This window comes from Carassius auratus, chromosome 1 (assembly GCF_003368295.1).
Source record: "Carassius auratus strain Wakin chromosome 1, ASM336829v1, whole genome shotgun sequence".
Taxonomy (NCBI): Eukaryota; Metazoa; Chordata; class Actinopteri; order Cypriniformes; family Cyprinidae; genus Carassius; species Carassius auratus.
Genome location: NC_039243.1, coordinates 19,465,666 through 19,490,589, shown reverse-complemented (window position 1 = coordinate 19,490,589; position 24,924 = coordinate 19,465,666). Strand labels below are relative to the sequence as shown.

General features: G+C 35.2%; 1 protein-coding gene across 1 annotated transcript in view; it reads right to left on the bottom strand.

Moving 5' to 3' along the window:
- Nucleotides 1-24,924, bottom strand: part of LOC113098585 (prostaglandin F2 receptor negative regulator-like) — a 59,601-nt gene that overhangs the window by 14,830 nt on the left and 19,847 nt on the right. The window contains exons 4-6 of the mRNA XM_026263659.1: nt 24,468-24,827; nt 8,583-9,005; nt 938-1,345 (exon numbers count right to left, since the gene is read on the bottom strand). Coding sequence (XP_026119444.1) covers nt 938-1,345; nt 8,583-9,005; nt 24,468-24,827 — 1,191 coding nt within the window. The remainder of the gene's footprint in view (nt 1-937; nt 1,346-8,582; nt 9,006-24,467; nt 24,828-24,924) is intronic.

Here is a 24,924-nt window from a genome sequence, read left to right as displayed (position 1 = left end):
ATTTTGATTAATATATGGGTGTAGGAGAGCATGGTCACAAGAGGATTTCCGACCAAAAAACATAAATAAATACTTTCCTGCAGTGCCCACGAGTCGTTTTGTGCCCTAGGCAACGACCTATGTCGCCTATGCCACGGGCCGACCATGAACTTAATTTTCAAACAAACACATATACCAAATATATACCAAATATAGCAAAAATCGACTATAGCAAACTTACTAATTTTTTATTTCTTCGCAAAATGTGAACTACATTATTGCTGTTCTCTAATCTGCTGAATGTGACTTTCTGTAAATAATAATAATGATGATGATAATAATAATAATAATAAACAATAATAATAAAATTATTGTTATTCGTATAATTTAATAATTAATAATAATAATTATTATGGTAGCACTTTATTTTACAGTCCTGTTCCTCATGTACATACTATTTACTTATTATAGTAATTACAATAACTATGTAATAATTAGGTACTAACCCTGAACCTACCCCTAAACTTAACCCTACCCCATGTAGTTACCTTGTGTTACCAGAACTTTCTTAGATAAATACACTGTAAGTACACTATAAGTACATGTAAGTACATGTACTGTAAAATAAAGTGCAACCATTATTATTATTTTAATCATTTTATTTAAATAATAATATAACAACAATAATAACACATTTATTACTATTATTAGTATTTTATTATTAATAATCATACACATTTTAATAAACATTAAATATTAAGACAAATAATTATTCAATGATAGACCAAACACAATAAAATGACAAACACAGGTTATATAATAAAAAAATAAAAAAAGAAGAACAAATATTCTAATCAAAAACTAATTCATGTAATGTAATTTCTGAAAGCACTATGGGCATTTCTGATGGTAGAAATGTATATGTTTTGTTCACCCAAATATATTTTGTATTCTGTACCTTTGTGTGCAAAAGCAATCTGAACCTTATTGGACACTCCTTTGGCCATCTCAATCCAGTCTTCCCCGGGCTGCTTCGTCCAAGCTTTCATTTCACATGAATAGAATCCACGATCGGTTACCTGCACCGCCTGGATCCGGAACTGGAACTCCCTTTTACCGGTCTTCACCAGCATCAGGCTGTCCTTTCGGCCTGGCTCAACCCAGTCCTCCAGCTGAAGAACCATCTCAGGGCCCAGAGAGGCCAGTTTTCGGCTGGGTGACCCGATGGCCACCTCATACAAGATGAGGATTGAGAAGGCAGTTCCCGGTGGGAGATTCTGGATGTTGACCTGGCAGCTCATCTCAAATGTGGAGCCAGCAGCCGTGGCTTCACGGAGACCCTGGGCCACGACACCGAGAACAGGAACTAATGAATGAGGAGAACAAGTCACATATCATTAATGATGTCTCCAAGAGAACAATGAGATTAAATTGAGACTTTCATTCTCAAAATTAGTTCACAATTGCTTATATTTGCTCTGCAAATAAAAGTCAGAGATCTCAATCAGTGTTATTATCATATTATTGTTAAATTAAAACTATCAAAAATATTTTGTTGATTGGAATAAAATAAAATAAAATTCTAAAGCAAACGGGAAATAAAAACTGAACTAAAATAAACTAAAACTGAAATAAAAACAAATTAAACAAACAGTAATATTATATATATATATATATATATATATATATATATAATAAAAATCATAAAAGCTCATAGCAAAATTTACAAAAAACAAAAACTGAAATTAAAAATGAAAACTAAAAATATTACAAAATTAATTATTTTGTATTTTTATTTAATATAATATAATGTTATTTTGTTATTTATTTATTTAAATTTGTATTATTTATTATATTATTAATATTAAAATGTTCATACAAATATAACATTATATAAATAATATTAAAATAACACTGATCTCAATATGATCTGAGCTGCTATCCTCATTATATTGCTCCAAACAATATAAACATTAAGTGCATTTATTCAGGTCTCATTTGGGCTCTGTGTTTATTTCCTAATAAATTTTTAGATAAGTTTTTAAGATAAAGTTGAAACTTAATTCAATAGAAAAATCTTGAGCTCTGAATGATCGATATCCAGACAATATTCAGAAATGTGGTCATGAAACAATACACTACTTTTGCTTTTCATGCAGCTATAGAGAGCCTTGTCTTCTCGCTGAAAGAAAGTTATTGGTCTTGAATTGCACAAGACAATGTATTGGCAAGTCTCTTGGAATATAAAAAACAGACAGAGACGTTGCTGTCTGAAGTCATCCGGTGCAAATGCTTCCATGCATATGGTTATTCCATTCAGGTAATTTATAGAAATGATGCAGGAAATCATGAGCTGCGATGTTATATCTCAGACCAAAATAGAAGTGTGAACATTTGAACTGCTATATTTAGGCGTCTAGTTTGTCTGATACAAACTAGACCCCTAATATATTTTATATTTCACATAGTGCAAACTAAACAAAGCAAGGCAGTGACTGAAACATGTTGCATGGTCTTGCCATTTTCTTCTTTGGGTGAACTAATTCTTTAAGATTAAGTAACTATTCAAATGCATACTTATGCTACCCAATGATATGATCTGCTTCACTTCTGAACTCACAATTTTGATTAACTTTTATTATTTTGTGTAATGATCCGTATCCGCATTTGAACATTCAATAGCAAATATTTAAACTAATAATAAAACATTCTTACAGTAGCTGATTCAAAGTCAGAATTACCTCCTCTCCTAGGTTCATGAAACAGTTGTCCATAAAATGCGTTGCTGTTCTGTTGTAAGTAATCTTATTAAAGATTCTTAAATGCATCTACTTTCGGAAGGCCAAATAAAGTACACACAGCATCTCCCTGACATGGCTACTTCAACACTAACTGCAGTTACTGAAACCACTCCTTCTTTCTTTGCGTGAACCAATAAATATGAATTAAACTGAATGAGCCATTGCAATGTTGGTTACTGTATCATGTTGTCTCCGAGGGTGTTGACAGTTTCACAAGGTGCTTATACCAAGTGTGCTTGTCCATAAAAAAAAAAAAAAAGAAAAATAAATAAATAAAAATAAAATTGTGTATATATATCATTATATATCAGACATGTTTACTATACCATTTTGAAGATGGACCTATTAATATGACAAATGTGACTAAACGGTGGAATAGGCCATTGCATTGATTGCCCAATTGGAGGCACTAGGCTTGGGCGGTAATACGGTAATATGGTATACCGCGGGATCTAAAAATAGCAACGGTATCATTCCAATACCGTCATACCGTTAATAAAAAAACAATAAAAAAAACAATGCACTTATATAGGAGACAAGGATTAAATATTAAATATAATTTATTTAATGACTAAACATGTGTATGCGTGGATGTCATCGCGTGACAACGAGACGAGGAGAAAGAGAGAAGAGGGGAAAAGATGGCGAGTTGCGCACCGATGTGACCTGGTCTCGAAAAAGAACATAAATTCTGCAGTTTGCCAGTATTTCGGGTTTCGACCGAACGAGAAGGGAGAGGTGGTGAATAAGGACGAGGCTATTTGCAAATTGTGCCCTCATGAAAAAAGATGACTCTGTGAATATGCTGCAAAAAAAAAAAAAACTATGCAATGGCAGGTCCTGTCGGCATCGGCAACGTAGAGGACCGAATCGGAGCTGAAATAACAGCATACCGTTTAGAGCCAGTTACTCAAGGAGACGAGGACCCACTTCATTCATGGAAAAATGCTGACTGGTGTTTTCCCCAGATGTCGCGAGTGGCACGAAAGTACCTGTGCGTCTGTGCCACAAGCACACCATCGAAGCAGGTTTTCAGCACCGCAGGTAAAGTTGTCGGTCCACAACGTGCCCTAGCGAAAAATCTTGACTACATTGTATGCCACTTGCCATTCGTTCCTATTGGCACTGTGTTTATTTTTTATTTAATGGTTTCGGGTAATTTTATTTGGTTTTCATTAAAAACTATTTTGGAAAGAAGACTGGAAAGAAGAAGTTTTTATTTAAACGTATTGCTTTTCAATAACTTTTTATTTTATATATATATATATATATATATATATATAATTTTTTTTTTCAACTCTGGTTGAGTGTTGTGGGTCTATTTGCTCTTTTTTTATAAGATGCTCTTTGTGTGATTTTTATGGATGGGCGTTTTTCCGCAAATATCACATTCGAATAATTTTGAGCTCACAAAAAACGAATATTCGTATATTTTAATTAAGTTTAATGAGACAGACGTTATTTTTCAGCAACATTTATTGTTTCTGTCATTTTGGAACAAGCTTACACACAATAAGCTTGAATATTACACATCGTATTTTGTAGCTGAAAAACTTTAACAATGCAAACAAACAAAAGTAGCCTACAGATTAAAAGCAAAAAATAAAAATAAAAAATGAACAAAGAAAAAACGTAAAGCAGCCTGCAGCAATTATGCCATTGTACAGAATGTAGCTTACATTTAACTTTGAAACTGTCTGCAAATCTTTTTTGCTTTTTTTTCTATTGTTTTACCGGGCATGTAAACATGATCGGGGGAAAGTCGGCTCCTTAGTCTGTTAACAATAAGGCCGGTCCGTGGAGAAAACGCGCTCTGACGGCACAGACGTTGGCGGGACTCACAAATAACGCTGTGCTAAGCGAATAAGTTTTGTGAAGCGCTTCGTGTTTTCGTTTCACCACTGAATGGGATCCTCATCTGGTGGAATACATGGCTCCAGCAAGAACTGTTCCCAGTTTACATCTTCTTTATCGTTGGTGACGCACCACTCGCATCAGGATAATGTTCTGATAATGTTCAAAAAAGTTTTTTTTTTCTTACTTCTCTCATGTTTTCATCGAGAAACCTGAGATCTTTGGGCCGAGGGTCTAGGGCAGACGCGAGAAGAGGAGTTTTCACTGCATTCTCCAAGTTAGCGGTGTTTATTCGTTGCTTGAGAGACGCCGGAACAATGTTCTTGAATGCGGTCACTTTCTCTGATTCTCCACGGCATATTTGAAATACTGTAGAAGACCGCAGTTCTTATTCATTCATTAATTATTTTTTGCTTTCATACATCTTCAAATATGCCATGGAGAATCACAGAAAGTGAGGGAATTAGGTTTTATTGTGGACTTCTTTCCCTTTTTTTTCTTTATGGCAAGCAAATATATGTCGAAATTCGAATATCATTTTTATTTATCGAATAATTAGAGCCGAACGAATATTATAATAATAATATCTGTGCACACCCCTAGTGATTTTATTGATTTGTGTGCGCATCTCTGCGCAAAAACTGTTCTGTATGTTTATGTTAATTTAATTATGTTTGACTATTGCTATTTGTTGCTAATAAAAGTTGTTAATATTGTTGTGCATGTAATTTTGTTATTTTTTCAGTATTAGTGTTTGGTATTCAGTTTCTGAATGGTTTAGGCACAAGCCAACAGTTTGGTGATGCTGTCTCAGCCTGACGTCATAATTTTTTAATTATTCACGGTAATACCGTATACCGAGGTAAAATAGGGAGGAGGTTTGACGGTATCAAAATTTGGATACCGCCCAAGCCTAGGAGGCACAAAATCTCAGCTGTCCTTGAGGGTGCGTTAAAAGTTTCATTAGAAGTTTTAATGTCTCAAAAGATTTAGAAATGTTTATGATATCATTTTGAAGTTATGGACCTATACATTTGACATGTATGACAATATAGACCTGAGCTATTGCATTGATAGATCTATAGGGGGCGCTATACCTAAGGTGTCCTTTAGGGTGTGTTGAATATTTCCCAGGGCACTTGACTGCCACCATGTCATCATTCAGACATTTTTACCATAGCATTTTGGAGTTATGGACACATAAATTAGGCTGATATGACAATACAATAACAAGAGAAATTGAATTTTTTGCCCAATTGGTGGGGCTATATCTCAGTTACCTTTGAGGGTGCCTTAAAAGTTCCACTGAAGTCATATTCCCAGTGCACTTGACTTACCACACACATTTTCAGACATTTTTACCGTAGCATTTTGGAGTTATGGACCTATAAATTAGGCTGATATGACAATACAATAACAAGAGAAATTGAATTTTTGGCCCAATTGGTGGGGCTATATCTCAACTGCCTTTGAGAGTGCGTTAAAATTTCCAAAGTGGTCAGATTACCAGTGCACTTGACTGTAACCACGCACATATTTAGAAAATTGTACTGTAGTATTTTTAAGTTATGGACCCATAAACTTGGCTGATATGATAATACAGTAACTGGAGAACATTGCATTACTGGCCCAATTGGTGGCTCTATATCTCAGCTGCCTTAGAGGGTGTGTTAAAAGTCATACTGTGGTCTTATTCCCAAGGCATTTGACTGTAATCATGCAAATTCTCAGACATTTTTACTGTAGCATTTTTAAGTTATGGACCCAAATACTTGGTTGATATGACAATACAGTAACCGGATAACATTGCATTATTGGCCCAATTGGTGGTGCTATATCTCAGCTTGATGCGTAAAAAGTTCCACTGAGGTCATATTCCCAGTGCACTTGAATGTGAACACCTACACATTTAGACATTTTTACTGTAGCATTTTTAAGTTGCAGTATGAACCCATAAGTTTGGCAGATAAGACTATACAATAGGAAAATTGCATTATTGGCCTATTTGAGGCACAGTATCTCAGCTTCCTTTGAGGATGCATTATAATTAATACTGTGGTCTTATTCCCAAGGCATTTGACTGCAATCATGCAACTTTTCAGATATTTGTACTGTAGCATTTTTAAGTTATGGACCCACAAACTTGGCTGAAATGACAATACAGAGACAGGAAAAAACAGCATTACTGCACCAAATGGTGGCGCTATATCTCAGCTTCCTTTGGGGATGTGTTAAAATTTCTACTGTGGTAATATATTACCAGTGTACTTGACCAGGGGCGCTGCACAAGATCCTGGGCCCTATGCATAGGCAGTCCTAATAATTTTTAAGTTATGGACCCATACACTTGGCTGATATGATAATACAGTAACTGGATAACATTGCATTATTGGCCCAAATGGAGGCACCATATCTCAGCTGCCTTAGAGGGTAAATTAAAAGTCAAACTGTGGTCTTATTCCCAAGGCATTTGACTGTGACCATGCAAAGTTTCAGATATTTTTACTGTAGCATTTTGAAGATATGGTCCCATAAGTTTGGCAGACATGACAATACAGTCTGGAGACTGCACTTTCTCCTGTTATTGTCATATCTGCCTAATTCATGGGTCCATAACTTCAAAATGTTAAAGTAAAAAGGTCTAAAAATGTGCAAGATAACAGTCAAATGCCTTGAGAGAAAGAGCCCAGTAGAACCTTAAATGCACCCTCAAAGGAAGCTGAGATATAATGCAATTTCTCCTGTTGTTGTATTGACATATCAGCCAAGTTTGTGGGTCCATAACTTACAAAATTCTACAGTAAAAATGTTAGCAAATTTGCACGATGACAGGCAAGAGCCTTGGGAATAAGACCACAGTAGTTTAACGCACCCTCAAAGGAAGTTGAGAGATGGCGCTACCAATTGGGTCAATAATGCAATTTCTCCTATTGTATAATCCTATCTGCAAAAATTTGTTATATTAACAAAATAGTCAGAAGTCAGAAGAACACGGATTGCAGGAAAGCAAGTTTAGAATAGGTGGTCTGGCATCTGCAAACAAGTGTGCACACAACTTCGGGTGATTCATTTCCCACTCAAGGTGTTCGATATACAGTATATCTTCTGCGATAATATGGTAAGTGTTGTTTTAATGATGTGATGCTTTCATTCAAAGCACGCGCTGCCAGCAGCATTTCAGACAATGCGCGTACAGAGAATGAATTCATCTTTCGCATATCGTAACTTCTGAATGAACACATACACACACAATTATATAAAAATAATTGTCTCTGCAAGTATTTTCGTAAACACAGTCGGTTATGTTTTAAGTGAACGTATACAGTGGCCTGCTGCTTAGAGAAATTCGCTGTACTAGATAAATCTGTCTCTCTCTCTCTGTTTTTTAGACGATGTGAAAGTGGGCGTGTTTCAAGATACGCAATGGAATAGACCAAACAGGGAGGGAGGGCAAAACACTCATCAAAAACAAATGCTTCATTAAATTGGTGGTATTGCCGGCTTTGGTGTCCTTACTCTTTAGGTCCTTACATGCACATATGCTACAAGCTCACACAGACACAGCAGCTTGGCAAAAAAACAAAAAAATCCAAACAAACGGTGCTTGGCTTTTGGAACTGAAATTTGGCACCGAAAGATAAATAATTTTTCTATACTCATAGTATCGAAGTTTTTCGTTCGATACCATAAAGGCATCGAAGTTCGGTACCCAGCCCTAGAGAGGAAGCATTTTTTTTAGGTCCTAAAAGAAGCCATGTACGGGAAAAAGAGGACATATGGTCACCCTAGTGTGCGTGTGTGTGTGTATATGTGTGCATGAATTAAATAATATAATATAATATAATATAATATAATATAATATAATATAATATAATATAATATAATATAATATAATATAATATAATATAATTAGAAATGACAAAACCATCCAAATGGATGCACACTTACGCTTGTTTGCAAAGCTGACTTCAAGTGCTGGGGTCACATACTTAGCTACCTTTTTCCAATTCCCATGTCGAGATGGTACCCATGCCATTATGGCACACATGTATTCACCAGCGTCAGCATCCGTGGTGCGAAAGAGGCGGAGCTTGAATGTGTAAGGTTCCATTCTAGTCAATGTAATAAACCCCGCCTCCACACGGCTCTTGTACGTGTTGCCTGGCACAAGGATCCCATTCTCATCCAGTGACACGATGGTGTGAGTAGAACCTGGCACGGCACCAGGCGGAACGTCTCTGTACAGCCACAACACTCCCAGTCGTCCACTAAGAAGGTTTGACGTGTTTGTGGCTTTGCATTCCAACTCCATCGGGTCACCAGAGAACTTTGCGTTCAAAGATGAACTCAGAACAACAGTGTAGTCTGGATCTGACAGAGAAAGAGAAAATAGTCAAAGTTAAACAAAAAAAAAAAAGTCAACCAGACAAAACACAGAAAACTAAATTAAACTCAACCTGACAAAACAAAACACAAACATCCCTAATAAAATCACAAACACACACACACACACACAAGAAGCAAAACAAACACAAAATAAATCACAAATCTCAAAAGCAAAACAAACAAAAACAAAACACAAAAAACAAAACTGAAAAGTCCTACCAAACCAAATCGAACAAAACAAAAATAAAAACAAAACACACAAAAGAAAACAAAAATCACACAAAACAGAAAGCTAAAACATAAAACAGACAAACAAAAACCCACAAAACAAAACTAAAAAGCCCTAACAAAGCAACCCCCCCCCCCCACACACACACACACACAAAAAACTACAACCATAACAAAACAACTCATGTAAACCTAAAGTAAAATGTAATGGAGCCAAAGTGACTCTAGTGTTGGGCGATACAGTCATTTTTCAAATCGTCATATCGCCAGCCCGTGAGATTGCGATACACAATATTATTATGGGTGGGTGGTAGCAAAAGAGAGACTCTCTCTGTATTTGTCTTAGGCCATTTCATAAATATTTGGTGTTTAAAACCGCACAGGCACACAAGAATGGGCATATAGAAGCACCAGTAATAGAAATATTATACTTTCAAGCATTCTGTTAGTTCATAAATAATTTTCAAATACACAGAGAAATATTCAATGCCACAGAGTCAAGAATGATGCTTTCTAACAGAACTGTGGCATTAATTAAACTCAGTTAAAATATTGCACATATATAGGCCGTTTAGATTACTTGTTAAAGTGCAATGAAATACCGGATCTCAGCAGCTATCTGCTCTAATCCTCACTTGCGTGTGTGTGTTTGTGTGTGTGTGTGTATGAAGTGTGGTGCTGATTTAAATAGCGGGACAATTTGATAATAATAGCTGAATTATAATAGGCCGCCTAATAATAATAATAATAATAAAAATAATTTAATACATTAATAGGGGAATGAGCCCAATATCGTCTTGACTATCGACAAAGACATCTGCTATCGTCAGCATCTCTGACTATCATTGATGCATGATATTATAAGCACAACCCTAACCCTAAAAAAAGCTGGATTAATCATTAATGCTGCTGACAACTGATTCTTTGCTATACCAAAAACAAATTTTAAATTACTTAGAAATGTTGGACAATATAAATTTTCCTCCCACAACAACAAACATCCACTCATGTGCACAATCACACACTCATTAAAGTGTCAAGTGTTTCTGGGCTTTCTGCCCGGTGGGCAGTGAAAGACTCCCTGCATTGCTTCCTTTACAGCTGGGACCTTCATGCATGAATGAGCAGTACTAGAGACACACAAAGACTTACAGTGTGCCAAAGAAAACACTGTTCTCCCACATTTTCAGACTCGAAATACTCACAAAACACAAATAACTCTGAAAAACACATGAGAGAGGAGAAGGACAAATTAAAATCATCCAGAATCTCGCTCACATACACAACTGACTTAAGCTTCACATGTGGTGGTGAGTTTTGCGTTCAGCTTTTGGACGTCATGCTACCTGAGTCACTGGGACCATCTGCATTTTGTGGCTTTCATCCACTTCACTTCCTGTTCAATAAGCCCCTCCCACATATAGTGTAATAATACACAGAAATTCTGCATATGCATCAATTAATTGGCAACTTGTTGACTCTAATAAAGTCTCATTATGTGTCCTAAAATGACCTAAAATGGATTTCATCTCTGCGTAAAGGGATAATTCACCCAAAAATGTAAATACTGTCATCATTACTCACCCCCAAGTTGTTCAAACATGTATGAGTTTCTTTCTTCTGCTGAACACAAAAGAAGATATTTTGAAGAATGTTGGGAACAAAACAGTTGCCGGTAGCCATTGACTTCCATAGTAGGAAAAAAATAATAATTCTACGGAAGTGAATAGCTAATCTGTTTGGTTAAAAACTTTGGTAACACTTTACATTAAGGTTCATTAGTTAACATTAGTGAACTACTTTAGTTAACATTAACTAAGCATGAACAATACTTTTACAGCATTTATTAAAATCTTAGTTAATGTTCATTTTAACATTTACTAAAGTTGTGCTTGTTAACATTAATGCACTGTGAATTAACATGAACTAAAAATTAACAACTGTATTTTCATGAACTAACATTAATAAAGATTAATAAAATACTGTAATAAATCTAATGTTTATTGTTTGTTCATGTTAGTTAATAATACATTAAGTACCAAGTTCTGTCATGAAACTCTAGATGACTTATATGTTTTGTTTTTTCGCGTTGCGTTGCACATTGCACATTGCACATTGCACCGCATAAACATAAAACCATGTCTGCATTTGTGATCGGAGAAATGACAAACAACATGTGCTACTCCACACTGCTCAAAACTCACTTTGAATCATCAGTGGCAAATCCTTTACATATGTAAACCTACAGTACCATGAATCAGAAGTGCCAAACTATCCTTGCAAAGAGTGAGGAATGGCCAGCAACTTGAGTGAGGAACAGCCAATGGCTAGAGTAAGTGGCAGCTGGCGGCTAGAGCAAGGAACAGCCAGGGGGTTGAGTGAGGAACAGCCAGCGGCTTGAGTGAGGAACAGCCAGTGGCTATAACGAGGAACACCCAGCGGATTTGGCGAAGGAGCGGCCGGTGGTTGTGGATCAGCTCTAGGCATGACGCAGCGGATATCGTGCTCTTTTGGAAGGCCAAACAAAGTAGTTTTCGCTTTCAACATGAAACACACAGCTTCTCCACGATGTGGCGCTGGCAGCAACAGAGAGAATAAAAGGTATGCTTTCTATCTTTGCAGAAACATCTGGGCAGCATTATGCAAATCTTCCCACATAGTGACGTAGAGATATGGGGGCATGCTTAAACGAGACGTTTTAGGGGGCCGTGGACAAGGACAAATAACTTTTATGAAGAATATCTCTTTGGATTTGAGACTTTAGTCTTTGCAACTTTACAGGTCTTTTTTATGCACCAAGAGCTTGTAACACTCCAAAGACAAAGGAAAAATGTAATCATGTGACCCCTTTAATCATTGTCATATCCATTACCATGCTAAAATCTCCAGAGAGGTGTCATGATAGAACTAACATTAACTAATGGAACCTTATGGTAAAGTGTTACCAAAACATTATTTAAAAGTTTCTGTGTTCAGCAGAAGATAATTAAACATACAGTGGAGGGTGAGTTTATTTTGATTTTTGGATGAGCTATGTCTTTAAAAGAGCAGATAACCTATTTCAGCTGGCAATCAAACTTAAATGACCCATTCAAATTGTCTTAGTGCTGGTTACCAATGTAAGCTATATTTTTATATTTACTTTTAATGATGGAAACCAAAAATATAGATAAAAAAAGAAACACTGCTCTAGAGAGGATTTCATGAGAATTGTCCTCAAGTTCATATTAAGATCTTTGACTTTTGATTGCATTTGTTGTTGTAGTGAGCACAGTTTGAGACATTATTGAGATAAATATAAGTACAGTATCTCCATTTGATTGCTGCTGCTTAGGAGAAATAACTAAGATGTTAATTACAAGTCAGCAATAACCAATTTAACCTGATTGAGAGAGGAAAAACTAGCACTGTCCATGTAAAAGTCATGGACAGTTTTTTTTTCTTTTAATGGTTGTTGTCATTACTTAAAAAATATTTTTCGGTAATTGAGGTTATGATGTAATAAAATATAGCAAAAGATAACAGAGGAAAACATTTAAACTAAAAACAAGTTAAACTACACATAGATATGTTACATTGACAATAGGTTTAAGCTGAAGAAAAGAAAATGAAAGAAAAAGAAAGGCTGAATCAAAATATTAAATATTAATATTACAATGTATATTATTTTATAACAAATTCTGTTAAAATAATATTACAAAAATGACAAAAGAAAAAAAAGCATTACTGTTACTTAAAATAAACGTTAACTGGAATAAACTATTAAACACTTAAACATGTATTTGAACTATTTGCCAACTAGTTGTATATATATAAACACAATTAGACTTAATTATATGAGTAGACATAATAATAATTAAAAAAAAATTGAATTACTAAAATGCTTAACCATAAGCTTAAACTTAACCATAACCTTAAAATTTAAATTATAACAATAAAATAAGAATATAAAAATAAATAAAAATACATAATATAAATATAAATATATAAATATTAATATAATAAAACATAACCGTATATAAATAACACTGGTTCGATCTGGTTTAATATTGGTTCTTTTTTCAAGAGGGGTGACTACTTCCCAGTTAGCTAATTACTTTTTAAAGTTAGTTACTTAGTCCGTTCCTCCTGTGAAAGATCTTCATTATTCTGGGTGAAGTTTGGTTATGTGACTTTTTTGGGTTTGAGTGAGGAGAAACAGATTCTTAGCAAGCAAGAGAGAGCTCTAGTTAAAGAATGATAAATAAAGACAGGACGAGAACAGGTCGACAGTGTTTCTTTACCCGGACAAATAGAGCAGACAAGATGAATGTCCCACAGGAGTCCCACAGGAACTCTAAAGCCGTCGCTATGGACGGGAACCAAGTGTCCTGGGAACTGAATAAGGGGCCGAGAGAGTGACTGTCAATCACCTTAAACAAGAGCCTCTCCACTGCACAAATTCAGTCAACATTATCTCTTTGTCCTCTGTCTTCTTCTCTCTATTTCATTCTCTCATACTTTCTTTTGGTTTGCTGTACACCTGTTCAAAGTATGACCTGCAGTGCTTGTATGTTATCAGGTGGAGCGGCAGATTAGTCCTCGTCTGTTTGGTTTAGTTGTTAATTAAATACAGAGAGACCAATGCAGTGAAAGGTAAATTTAGATTACAGGTCACCCAATCCTACTCATTTTTTTTTTTTTTTTTTTTGTACATCAGCACTTAACTGGAGATCAGCTACCAATGGAAAACAATATTGTTGAATGACACTAGAAAATAATACTAATATAGAAAATAATAAAATATTTATACAGTAAATGAGAATATAACTGGAAATCTGAACAGACTAGAAAAATCTGAACCAAGCAGAACCAAGCAGAACTGACTAAAATCACTTAATTAAAATTATTTTATAAAAATCAGAAAGAAAAATTAATCCGGATATAAATTAATATTATTAATCCGGATATTTATTTTTATAAATAAAAAAAAATAAAAAAAATAATAATAATATTAACAATGCATAGTTTAATCATTAGAATACTAATTATAATAATAGAAAATGAATTATTAATAACTGACTAATTAAAAAGAATAATTCATCAAAATACACAAATTTAGAAATCAGATTAAAATATATATACATTTAATAAAATTTGAAAGCACCAATAATAAAAATTATTGTATTATTATTATTATTATTATCATAATAGAATAAACTTGTAAAAGAAACAATAAAATAACATGAGAGAATAACAATTTTCTAAAATACAGAATAAAAATTATCAGAAAATACATTAGAATTTAGAATAAAATAGGAAATCATTCAGTAAATAAAAAATATTCAGTAAAAAGTAATTACTTTTATTAATTTAAAACATTAGTAATACTTTAAGTATTTAATTTTATGAACTTAATAAAATCAAAAAAATAAATAAATAAATTAGAATAATAATTTTAACCAGAATATAATTAATTGTTCTATTCCTTAAATGGTTCAGTTCATACATAGAAGGAAGATGTTATTATGTGAGTATAGGAGACCATAAGTGGGTGTCCATGATGTGCGGAGTCCCACAAGACTCAATTTTTGCACCGCTCTTGTTCAGCCAGTACACGTTTCCACTGATTCAAATAATGAGAAAGTGAAATGATGAAATTAACAGTTGGATGTGCCAAAACTTTCTTCAGTTAAACAAAAAGAAAACTGAAGTCATTGCATTTGGAAACAAAGATGAAGTTGACTCTAGGGATTAAACAACTAAAAATCAAGTCAGGAATCTTGGTTTGATTCTGGAGTCAGACCTTAGGCTACGTTCACACTGCAGGGCTTAATGCTCAATTCAGATTTTTTTTAAAAATTAGATTTTTTTGCAAGGCCGTTCACATTTCCAATTAAATGCGACCTTTTGTGATCTCCTGTGTGAACGTGAAATGACCCAGAAGTGACCCGCATGCGCAGAGGAGTACTCAACGGTGAACGACGTCCGTTGTTTGCGGAAGTAGCTAACGTTAAACATGGATGTCAACAACAGTGTAGTCAACAGCGGAGCTCTTTTTGCAATATTAAAGTTATTTTCCCAACGGAGCCAGCACAAATACAATCTTCTCGTTTTAAGAAAAAGGAGAAGAGCAAGGTTTTTGGCCATGGCGTTTTGTGGAGCAGTGTTAGCAACGTCGGTACAGAGAAACGTGTGGGTGCGGAGTCGCAGCCAGGAGTGGTGGGATACCATAGACAGTAAAAGAAATGGACACAGCGACCCCATTGGAACTCAATTGAGACAAGTGAAGCCCATTTTTAGCGTTTTTTAGCACTTCCGTTTCTGACGTGCAGACTCAAACGAAGCTTGACAACGTCAGCAACCTGTCTGACAGATGTAAATGTTCTAGTAGCTGTGCGTGCAAACTGCCATCGTTAATCTTGCAAAGACGGCGAGCTTGAGCGGGGAGTTCTTTGGCGTGAGTGAGCAGGAGTAAGTATTCTGATTAATTATTTTGTATAGTATTTAAAAATTTAACGCCAGTACACCATATAAAGTTAATTGCCTGCGAGCTTCTCCACCTGTCTGTATGGTAATGCGACAGAGAGTCGAGAGGTTATGACGCAATCGTTAGCCTATTTTTACAAAAACTGTTTATACGGGGCCATAATGTAACATAGAAGGTAATGGAGCCCTTTATACATTGTCGTGTATCTTTAGAAAATAAATAATGGACAAACGAAGTCTTTAAACGCCTCAGATGTAAAGTTATTCGCTGTCAAAGTGACGCCAAAATGAAAGGGAGTCAATGGGAATGCTAACGCAAGTGAAGTTCTGCTACAAGATGGCGGCACCCGGCCGACTTCAACTTCCGGTTGACTTCCCTTGCCGCCTGTGGGATACTGATGTGAGTGGCTCTTCTCGTTCCCACCTACTTCAACGCAGAATTATGACGTTTGTAGCATATCAATGACATATGGGTCGGATATATGTGGCCTGGCCGTTCAGACCGAGGTCGCATTTCAAAAGATCGGATACGTATCGGATTCAGGACCACATACCCAAGTGGCCTGGGTCACATTTGAAAAGATCGGATCTGTGTCGTTCAGACTGTCATGAAAAGATCATATACAGGTCGCATAGGGGCAAAAAAATCGGAATTGGGTCATTTCAGCCTGCAGTGTGAACGTAGCCTTAGTTTCAGTAGTTATGTCGAGCAATAACTAAATCCATGCCCGTAGGCAGGGGGGGTTCGGGTGGTTCGAACGACCCCCCCCTCACTGCCAAAGGTCCAGAATTTAAGTCTTTTTTTTTTTTTTTTTTTTTCATGCATTGGCTCTGAATGATGATGGGGGGGGGGGGTATTTTTTTATTATTATTATTATTAAAAGGATTTCTCTATTTTTTTCACTCAATAGTCTACAATACAATAGCCATATAAGCGTAGTGTAATTATAATAATAAAACATAGTAGGAAATTCAGTGATATTGGCTGTGCAATATCAACTTTTTTCATTGGCCAAAACCGGCAGACTGGAGCCAATGGAAATGCTTCTCCTTCTGTGCGCGTCTTATTTCTCTGAGAACTTCGAAGCAGACCGCTTGAGGTAAATTATTTGGAATGATTAATTAATTTGCGATGCTTGCCAGCTCTCACGCTTTCACCGTGAGACACTTTCCACACGCTCTTATGCCACACATCAATTTTCTCACGCACAGTAAAATCGCAAAGCATAGAGGACACGGAGATCGACAGACAAGACAGAGCAGGTTACTTATGTTATAAAAAATAATCTAAGCTCTCAGATTCTGTCAATTTTATTACAAAATTCAAGTAATAAGTTTTGCCGCTTGTACATGTGACGTGACAGATCCCTATAGTGGCAGGATCATCTCTAGATAATAGTAAATATACACGAATGAACAATGTTGAAAGATACATAAATTAATATTCCTCCTCATATCGATCAATCAGTTTTTTTCAATGCCCAAAGAGGTCAATAAAACTGCTGGAGAACAATTATGTCACATAACATTTACCTCAGGAAAGCCATTTAATTACCATATATGTAGCACGTTAGTTGGCTAGAAAGCCAATTATCTAGCCAATTAGCTAATTATCTGTATGCCTTCTATATTACATATTTATTATATTTTTAATTATATTATTAAATACAGTTGTTGTTATAATCATGGCCGTAGCCAGCTATGAGGTCACCGAGGTCCGGACCTCGGTAAATTGTTCATGTTCGGAAAAAAAATTGTTCTCTGATTGACTAATTCTCTGCTAAACTCCTCATATGAATGTCTGCATGTATAATTCAGAATGTTTAGCGTCCGTGGTATGAAAATAATCACTGCGAGACGCTTCCGAAGTGAACAAGTGTTCAGAGAGTTGAGAGCGAGAGCGCGAGACGCAGCATCTATGTTGTCAGATCCAGCTATTATAAGGGTTTTTTAAACTTGTTTTTCCACTTAATTTAACACTTTAGAAAGTTGAGGTTTAGGGTGAGGGATAACTTTATAATTTCCAAAATATCTTAAATAATTTCAGTCCATTTTATTTATTTATAGGTTTTTGTTTATTTTAATAGAAAATCTGTCAACATTCCTTCGCCCTGCATTAGTCTGGGAGTTATCAAAAAAGTGAGCGGCTATTTACACTAAGTGCAAAAGGAGAATTTTTTTGTGATATGCTATTTACATTAAGTGCAAATATCAATAGATTCTATGTATACTCTATTCAAATAGCAGGATTTTCTGCTGTTTATACTAGGCTACTTACTTCAAATAGTGGCAATTATCTGCACCTCAGTATTGTAGTACATTATAAAACAGAATGCAATAATAACTTATTGAGTGTAATTTAATGGATGTCACCTTATTGGGACAATAAAACCCTCCTTACACCTACCCTTAACTTTTTGATTATTTACTTCATTTACATTGAAAATAAATACTTTTCTGATGTGATTTGAAATTTGAAAAGGGAGAAAAAATAACGCCAAAAGGCAGATTCAAACCCGGGTTGATCACATCAATGACACACAGTTTATCTTCTGCGCCACTGGAACTTAGTTAAGAATTGTCTTTTGTAATCTTGACTATGCAAAAAACACGTTTGGTGGGTAATATGTATGTTAACAAACTTTGATGCAATAAACAGGGCATGATTTAAAAAGAGCATCCCTCCAAAAACATCTACATTTCTGTCTCTTTTCAAGTGTTAGAAAAATATAATTAGTTGAATTTATAGGGGTTATTATATCACAATTCTATAATAAGGGGGTTATTATAGAAACTCCCTGGACCTCACTAATTTTCAAAGCCTGGCTATGGCCATGGTTATAATAATAAAACGCAATATATTTCAGTATTTGAACCTCATAATTAAATACAAACGATGGAGAAAAACTGCAAAAAGGTCCACTTTTTGAAAAAAAGAACCCCCCCTTTCAATAGGCTGGCTACGAACCTGAAATCAGTATACTATCATCTTAAAAACATGGCAATAATTAAATGTTTGGTTTCCAGTCAAGACTTGGAGAAACTTGTTCATGCCTTTATCACCAGCAGGGTTGTTATGGCCTCCTCACCAGTAACCAGCCTGTATCGGTTTTAATAAAAATTTTAATTCCTTGCTTTTTATTATTGATTTTTATGATTATTTTAACTATACTTTTATGTAAAACACTTTGAATTACCATTGTGTATGAAATGTGCTATATAAATAAACCTAGCCTAATTAAAACGTATTTAAAAATCAGTATAAAATAGTTAAGTGAATAATTTAATCAGTCAAAAGATTCACTAATAATAATAATTTTATTCATAAGAATAGAGTGACTAAAGAAGCACCTTCTTTAGAAATTAGAATATTTTTATAAAAAATATTTGTAAAAAAATATATATAAATCATCAAGATTAGTTCAACAAAATAAAAAAATAAGCAAATATTTATTATATACATTACACAATAAAAAGAAAAACAAAATAAAACAAATCTATCTATATAATTGTAATCCAAAAGACTAATGATATACTGTATGTACACAACTATACAACAAACAGGCCAAACACTAGAGATGATATAGAATTAACATGGTTTTAGTTTGCTGGACTCACCGGGTCTTAAAATCATTAACGCTAATGATTTTGAGCAGCACAAATCATCCATCAGTGCATGACAAGATGAAAAACAGCTACTGAATTCTCAACAGAGATTTCAGCTATTTCCCCAACTATTCAGCCGGCGTTCCTTCGTAAGATCTCTGAGCATATGGCATGGGTTCAGGCGATATAGTATGTCAGCATGGTATTAGTGCACTTCACTGTTTTGATTGAGCACTGTGCAGATGACAATAAACACGCCATTCTTCAAAACTGGTTAATAACGGTGCAAAGGCACGAGACTATGTACAGCACTTATTAGAAAACCACGAAGAGAAGCAACACCTCCAACATGACTTCATCATCAAGAACTCAAGACACCGCAGGTGCAGACTTTGAACTTACATTGCTGAAATAAGGCACAAATAATTGTGCTGCACACACAGCGGTGTTTCGAACTCAAGTCAATTGGATAGCGTGTATGAAAGAGCTCAATGATGAGAATGAATTATAAGAGCAAACACAACAAGACAAAGAAATAAGAGTGACATTCTGCTGATGCTGGCAGGAGTTTGTTTATAGTGATGCAAACGCGAGGAACAAATATTTCACACAATTATATAACTAGGCTTTTTAACTAAAATTTCAAAACCATAATGCCATTTTTGAAAAAGCACACCCATGTTGCTGAACTATAAACACTATTCGCCTGCTTTAACACACCAGTCCGATTTGGTGAACTGTTACAGCAAAACTCTATATACAAATCCCTACATTTCTCAGTGCTTTACACCATGTGGTAATTTAGAAAGCACTAGCATTCAATATTGTTAATTTCTTCCTTCGGGAATTTATTGGATCGTTGGAAGTTGGGGCGTTGCTAACAAAATGGAGGCAGATCTGAATGCCAGTTTGCAATTAGGGGATTTTTCTCCACTGGATTCACCGGTGACACCCTAGCATGAATAAATGTTTAATTTATTGAGGAAGATGAGGACGATCAACAGCACAAAACATACCTAACAGCCGCGTGATAGAGAGAAAGAAAGAGAGAGGGAGAGACTGAGCGCGTCTTGCATCAGTTTAAGTCATATTCATAAAAAAATACAAATTGTCTGCAATGTCATATTAGTAATTTGTGGGTAATATGCTAATATCCTTTCATTTAAGGGTCCCTTTTTTAGTGGTAGTGTTGTAAGGGTAGTGCATGGCTTGCGTCAGCATTGGTCAATGCATTGATTTCATTGATTGATCTGAAGAGAGAACTGAAGATGAACACAGAGGCGAGACAGATAATGAACAAAACATTGACTCATCTGTTTTCCGATCACCAGTAGTTCTTTCGGACAGTTCGATTCAATAAATTGGTTGAAGAAAACGGTTAACCAGTTCTTTTGCATTCGACGTAATGGCGTCATTGGCGATGATTGCCCTTCATTCAAGCCTCGGTTTACCTGGGCTCATAACATTAGCACAGAATCAGTTCAGAATCATTCACCAAAAGAATCAGTTCGGTTCAGATGCTCTGTGTGTCAGTCTGCTTCACACTGAATCACACAACACATGCGCAGTATCATCAGCTCCTTGGTTCTCGAATCGAACGCGTCTGACAGAAACGGTTCTTGACTCGTGAATGAGTGATTATCTGGCTCGGCTTGATCTTCAGTTCTCTCTTCACAGCAGTTCAGTCAGTGTACTGTTTGAGTACATGAATTACTCCGGGATATTGTTTTGTTTGAACTCAGAGGGAGTGTCAGCCACATTAAAAAACTTAACAGCTTAAGTCATTTGTGGATAAATGCGTATTGGAGATGCGAACCGTTTAAAACGATTCAGTTCGATTTGGTGAACTGAATGATTCATTCGTGAACCGGATATCACAAACTGCTTTGTTTTGAACTCTCTCACAACAGACACGGAAGAGAAGACAATGCTGAATAAAGTCGTAGTTTTTGCTATTTTTGGACAAAAATGTATTTTCGATGGTTAAAAAATTATAACTGACCCTCTGATGTCACATGGACTACTTTGATTATGTTTTTCTTACCTTTCTGGACATGGACAGTACACCATACACACAGCTTCAATGGTGGGACAGGGCTCTCAAACTAAATCTAAAATATCTTAAACTGATAAAAAGATAAATTGGAGGTCTTACTGGTTTGGAACGACATCAGGGTGAGTTATTAATTACATAATTATGATTTTTCGATGAACTAACCCTTTAACCTAAAAAAAGAGAAATGCTGGATTGACAATTATATATATATATATATATATATATATATATATATATATATACACACACACACAATTATAAAAAGTATATACTTTAATTTTAATTAATTTTAATAAGCCTGTGGTGAGCATAAGAGACTTTTTATACAAATATTTAATAACTTTTAAACAGTGTAGATGTGAAGCACCCTTAGAGTTTGAGGGAAAATATTCATCTTAGAAGACAGCAAGATCATGCCGCCTACTTTTTCTTTTTAAACTGATTTGGATTAAGAGCGTCACATAGCATGCAAAGCAAAGGAAGTGAGAAAACAAAGGAGGGAAAAATAATACTTTTCAGTATACCACACAAAAATACATTCTCAAGTTTAGACATTAGCAGTTGCACAGGTCAGGTGTTTTTCAGCAAGAGACCTGTTTCCTGGAACCGTGGGTGAGGAATGAGAGGCCAAACGTTCAAGGCTGTTCTAAAGAAATGAAGGCGGCTCTTTTAAAGATCTGGAAACATAAGATTCTCTTTAACTTTAAGTGGCATGACTGTAGATCATAGTAGGGTGGCGCTGAGATACTGTAAACCAATAATAACATTCAACTAATGCAGGTTAAAAATATTGTGTAAGTATGTGAGAGAGTGAGTGAGTGAGTGATGGTTGATGGTTCATGTTTTTTTTTTGTGTGAAAAATGATTACAATTTCTGTCAAATCCTCAACAAATGTGCAAAATCAAACAAAGCGATGATTGTATGAAATTTGTATTAACAAATGTAATGTTGTTTTCTGTATTTTTGGAGCTCCGCAATCTTCTAAAACAAAACATTTCAAACTAACTGAGATGAGTAAACCGCACCAGAGTTTGCCTTTGACAGTGAACTACTCCTTGTAGTTCCTAACAAAATAAACAGGTTGAAGCTCTTCCCAGTGAATCATGCTGACAGCGAGATCCCAAACGATTAACGCTGACTTCTAGCATGAGCAACTGGCTTTTAGCCTGTAAATATAGACAACAGTCCTTCATTAGGATGCCCACCCACAGCCATCCAATAGCTGGTGACAGAGTGACTCTTCAGAAACACGACACTAACACACACATCTCATGCCTGAAGCTCGCTTATTAACACGACAGAGCTAAACAGACTGCAAAACTACTGAATGCAACATTTCTACTTTCAGTGCTAGACAGCAGACATTGATGGATGGGTTAAGAATTAACCAGTCTGGTAGTGAGAGTAAAATAACATGCTTAGTTTAGCATGCATGCTTGATTTTATTCTATTTTAAATAGTTCTACTGGCAATTCATTTCCATGAATCATTTCAAACTGTCCATTTGAGTGAATTATTAAAACTTACTAATGACTTTGTGAAACTAAAAAAACTCTTATTTAGTTTCACTAAATTGTTCACAGGAGATCATTTTGTTTTTACTCATTGAAGCATTTAAATAAAATATATCCATACAAATTTGTCTGTTTATTGTTTTCATATGCACTATTGTTAAGATGTTTTGAAAGAAGTCTCTTCTGCTAACCAAGGCTGCATTTATTTGATAAAAATCCAGTAAAATCAGCAAAATTGTGAAATATATTTTCATTGTAATTTATTTCTGTGATCAAAACTGAATTTTACTCCAGTCTTCAGTGTCTCATGATCCTTCAGAAATAATTTTAATATGCTGGTTTGCTGCTCATGAAACATTTTATTATTATTATCAATGTTGAAAAAAGTTGTGCTGCTGCATATTTTTGTGAAAACTGTGATATGTTTTATTTTTTATTTTTCAGGATTATTTGATGAATAGAAAGTTCAAAAGAACAGCATTTATTTGCAAAATAAATCTTCTGTAACATTATAAATATCTAAATATGTCTCTTTTGATCTTTTTTTTTTTTTTGCACCTTTGTTGAATAAAAGTATTAACTTAAATGTAAACGATTGTAGTGACCCCATACTTTTTAATCAAAGAAAAATTATTAAATATCATTTTTGTTTTTGTTCATTTAGTAAAAAAATGCTTAAAAATGCCTTGATTATTTTTATTTTTTATCTATTTAATAATAAGTATTAACATATCTTTCTAACAGTAATTAAATGGTTCCTTAAATTTATTTACAAAAAAGTCATTTAGATATATATTAAGATATATGCAGCTGAATTTTTTAAAAAATATATATTATGTATTATCCGGCCTTAAATTATACTAAAAGATGTCTCATCTGTCATCCACAGTCTGATAAAACGTGTTCTGTGTATCATCTTCTAAAAGCAGGGCTATTCAAATCTTGATTCAAAACCCACCTACCTGGGATTTTTTAATGATGCCAAAGACATTGATTAACAGGCTCAGGTGTGTTTGATTAGGGTTGGAGCTAAACTCTGCAGTGCACTCATTTGAATAGCCCTGTTCTAAAGGAAAACTATAGCTTGAAAGATATTTTCAGTGCACTAATACAAATGTCATATTATGCTTTTAATGCCATTGAAAATACCAAATAATCTGCATTCAATTAATATGTTATAGATGAGGGAAGCAGAATGCATTCATATGCAGCTGTAAAGAGCTTCAGAAGGCATTATCTCTAAATGTCACACTTTGCCAAAAAAAGTGAGACACTACAGCAGGGACAGGCAACTCCGGTCCTGGAGGGCCACTATCCAGCAGAGTTTAGCTTCAGCCCTCATATAAACTGACCTGTCTGTATCTATCTAGTAATCCCGAAAACACTGATAGCCTTGTTCAGGTACAGTATGTTTAATTAGGGTTGGAGCGAAACTCTGCAGGATAGTGGCCCTCCAGGACCGGAGTTGCCTGTCCCTGCACTACAGAGTGTTAATGTTAAGAGTCATGACATTATAAATAATTCTTAAGAAACATGAAAAGGACTGTCAATAAAAAAATAAGCAACATACGTACTTTGCTTTATAACATGAACGTGTATGGGGTCTGAAATCTTCTCCGCGACCCGGTACCAATGTCCACCATCACGCTGAACCCATGCGCTCACTTTGCATGCATATAATCCCGCATCAGACATCTCCACTTCGTGAACCTTGATCTGGAAATCCCACTTTCCCAATCGTCTCATGTCCACGGCATCAGATGTGTTGGTCAACACGCCGTCATGACTCAGATGGGCCAGAACAAGGGTAGCATTCATCAGCCACATCACCTCCAGTTCAACAGAGTCTTCAGCAGAAACAGAACAGGTGAGGAGCAGCGTCTCTCCTGTGGATAATGTGGTGTTATCCTGAACCTGAACGATGAGGGAGTTCGCTGATGATTTAAAGGGAAAGAGAAATGGAAAATATGGATATATTAGAAATGGAACTTCATTAATTCATATCTTAATTATACAAACTACATGAACATG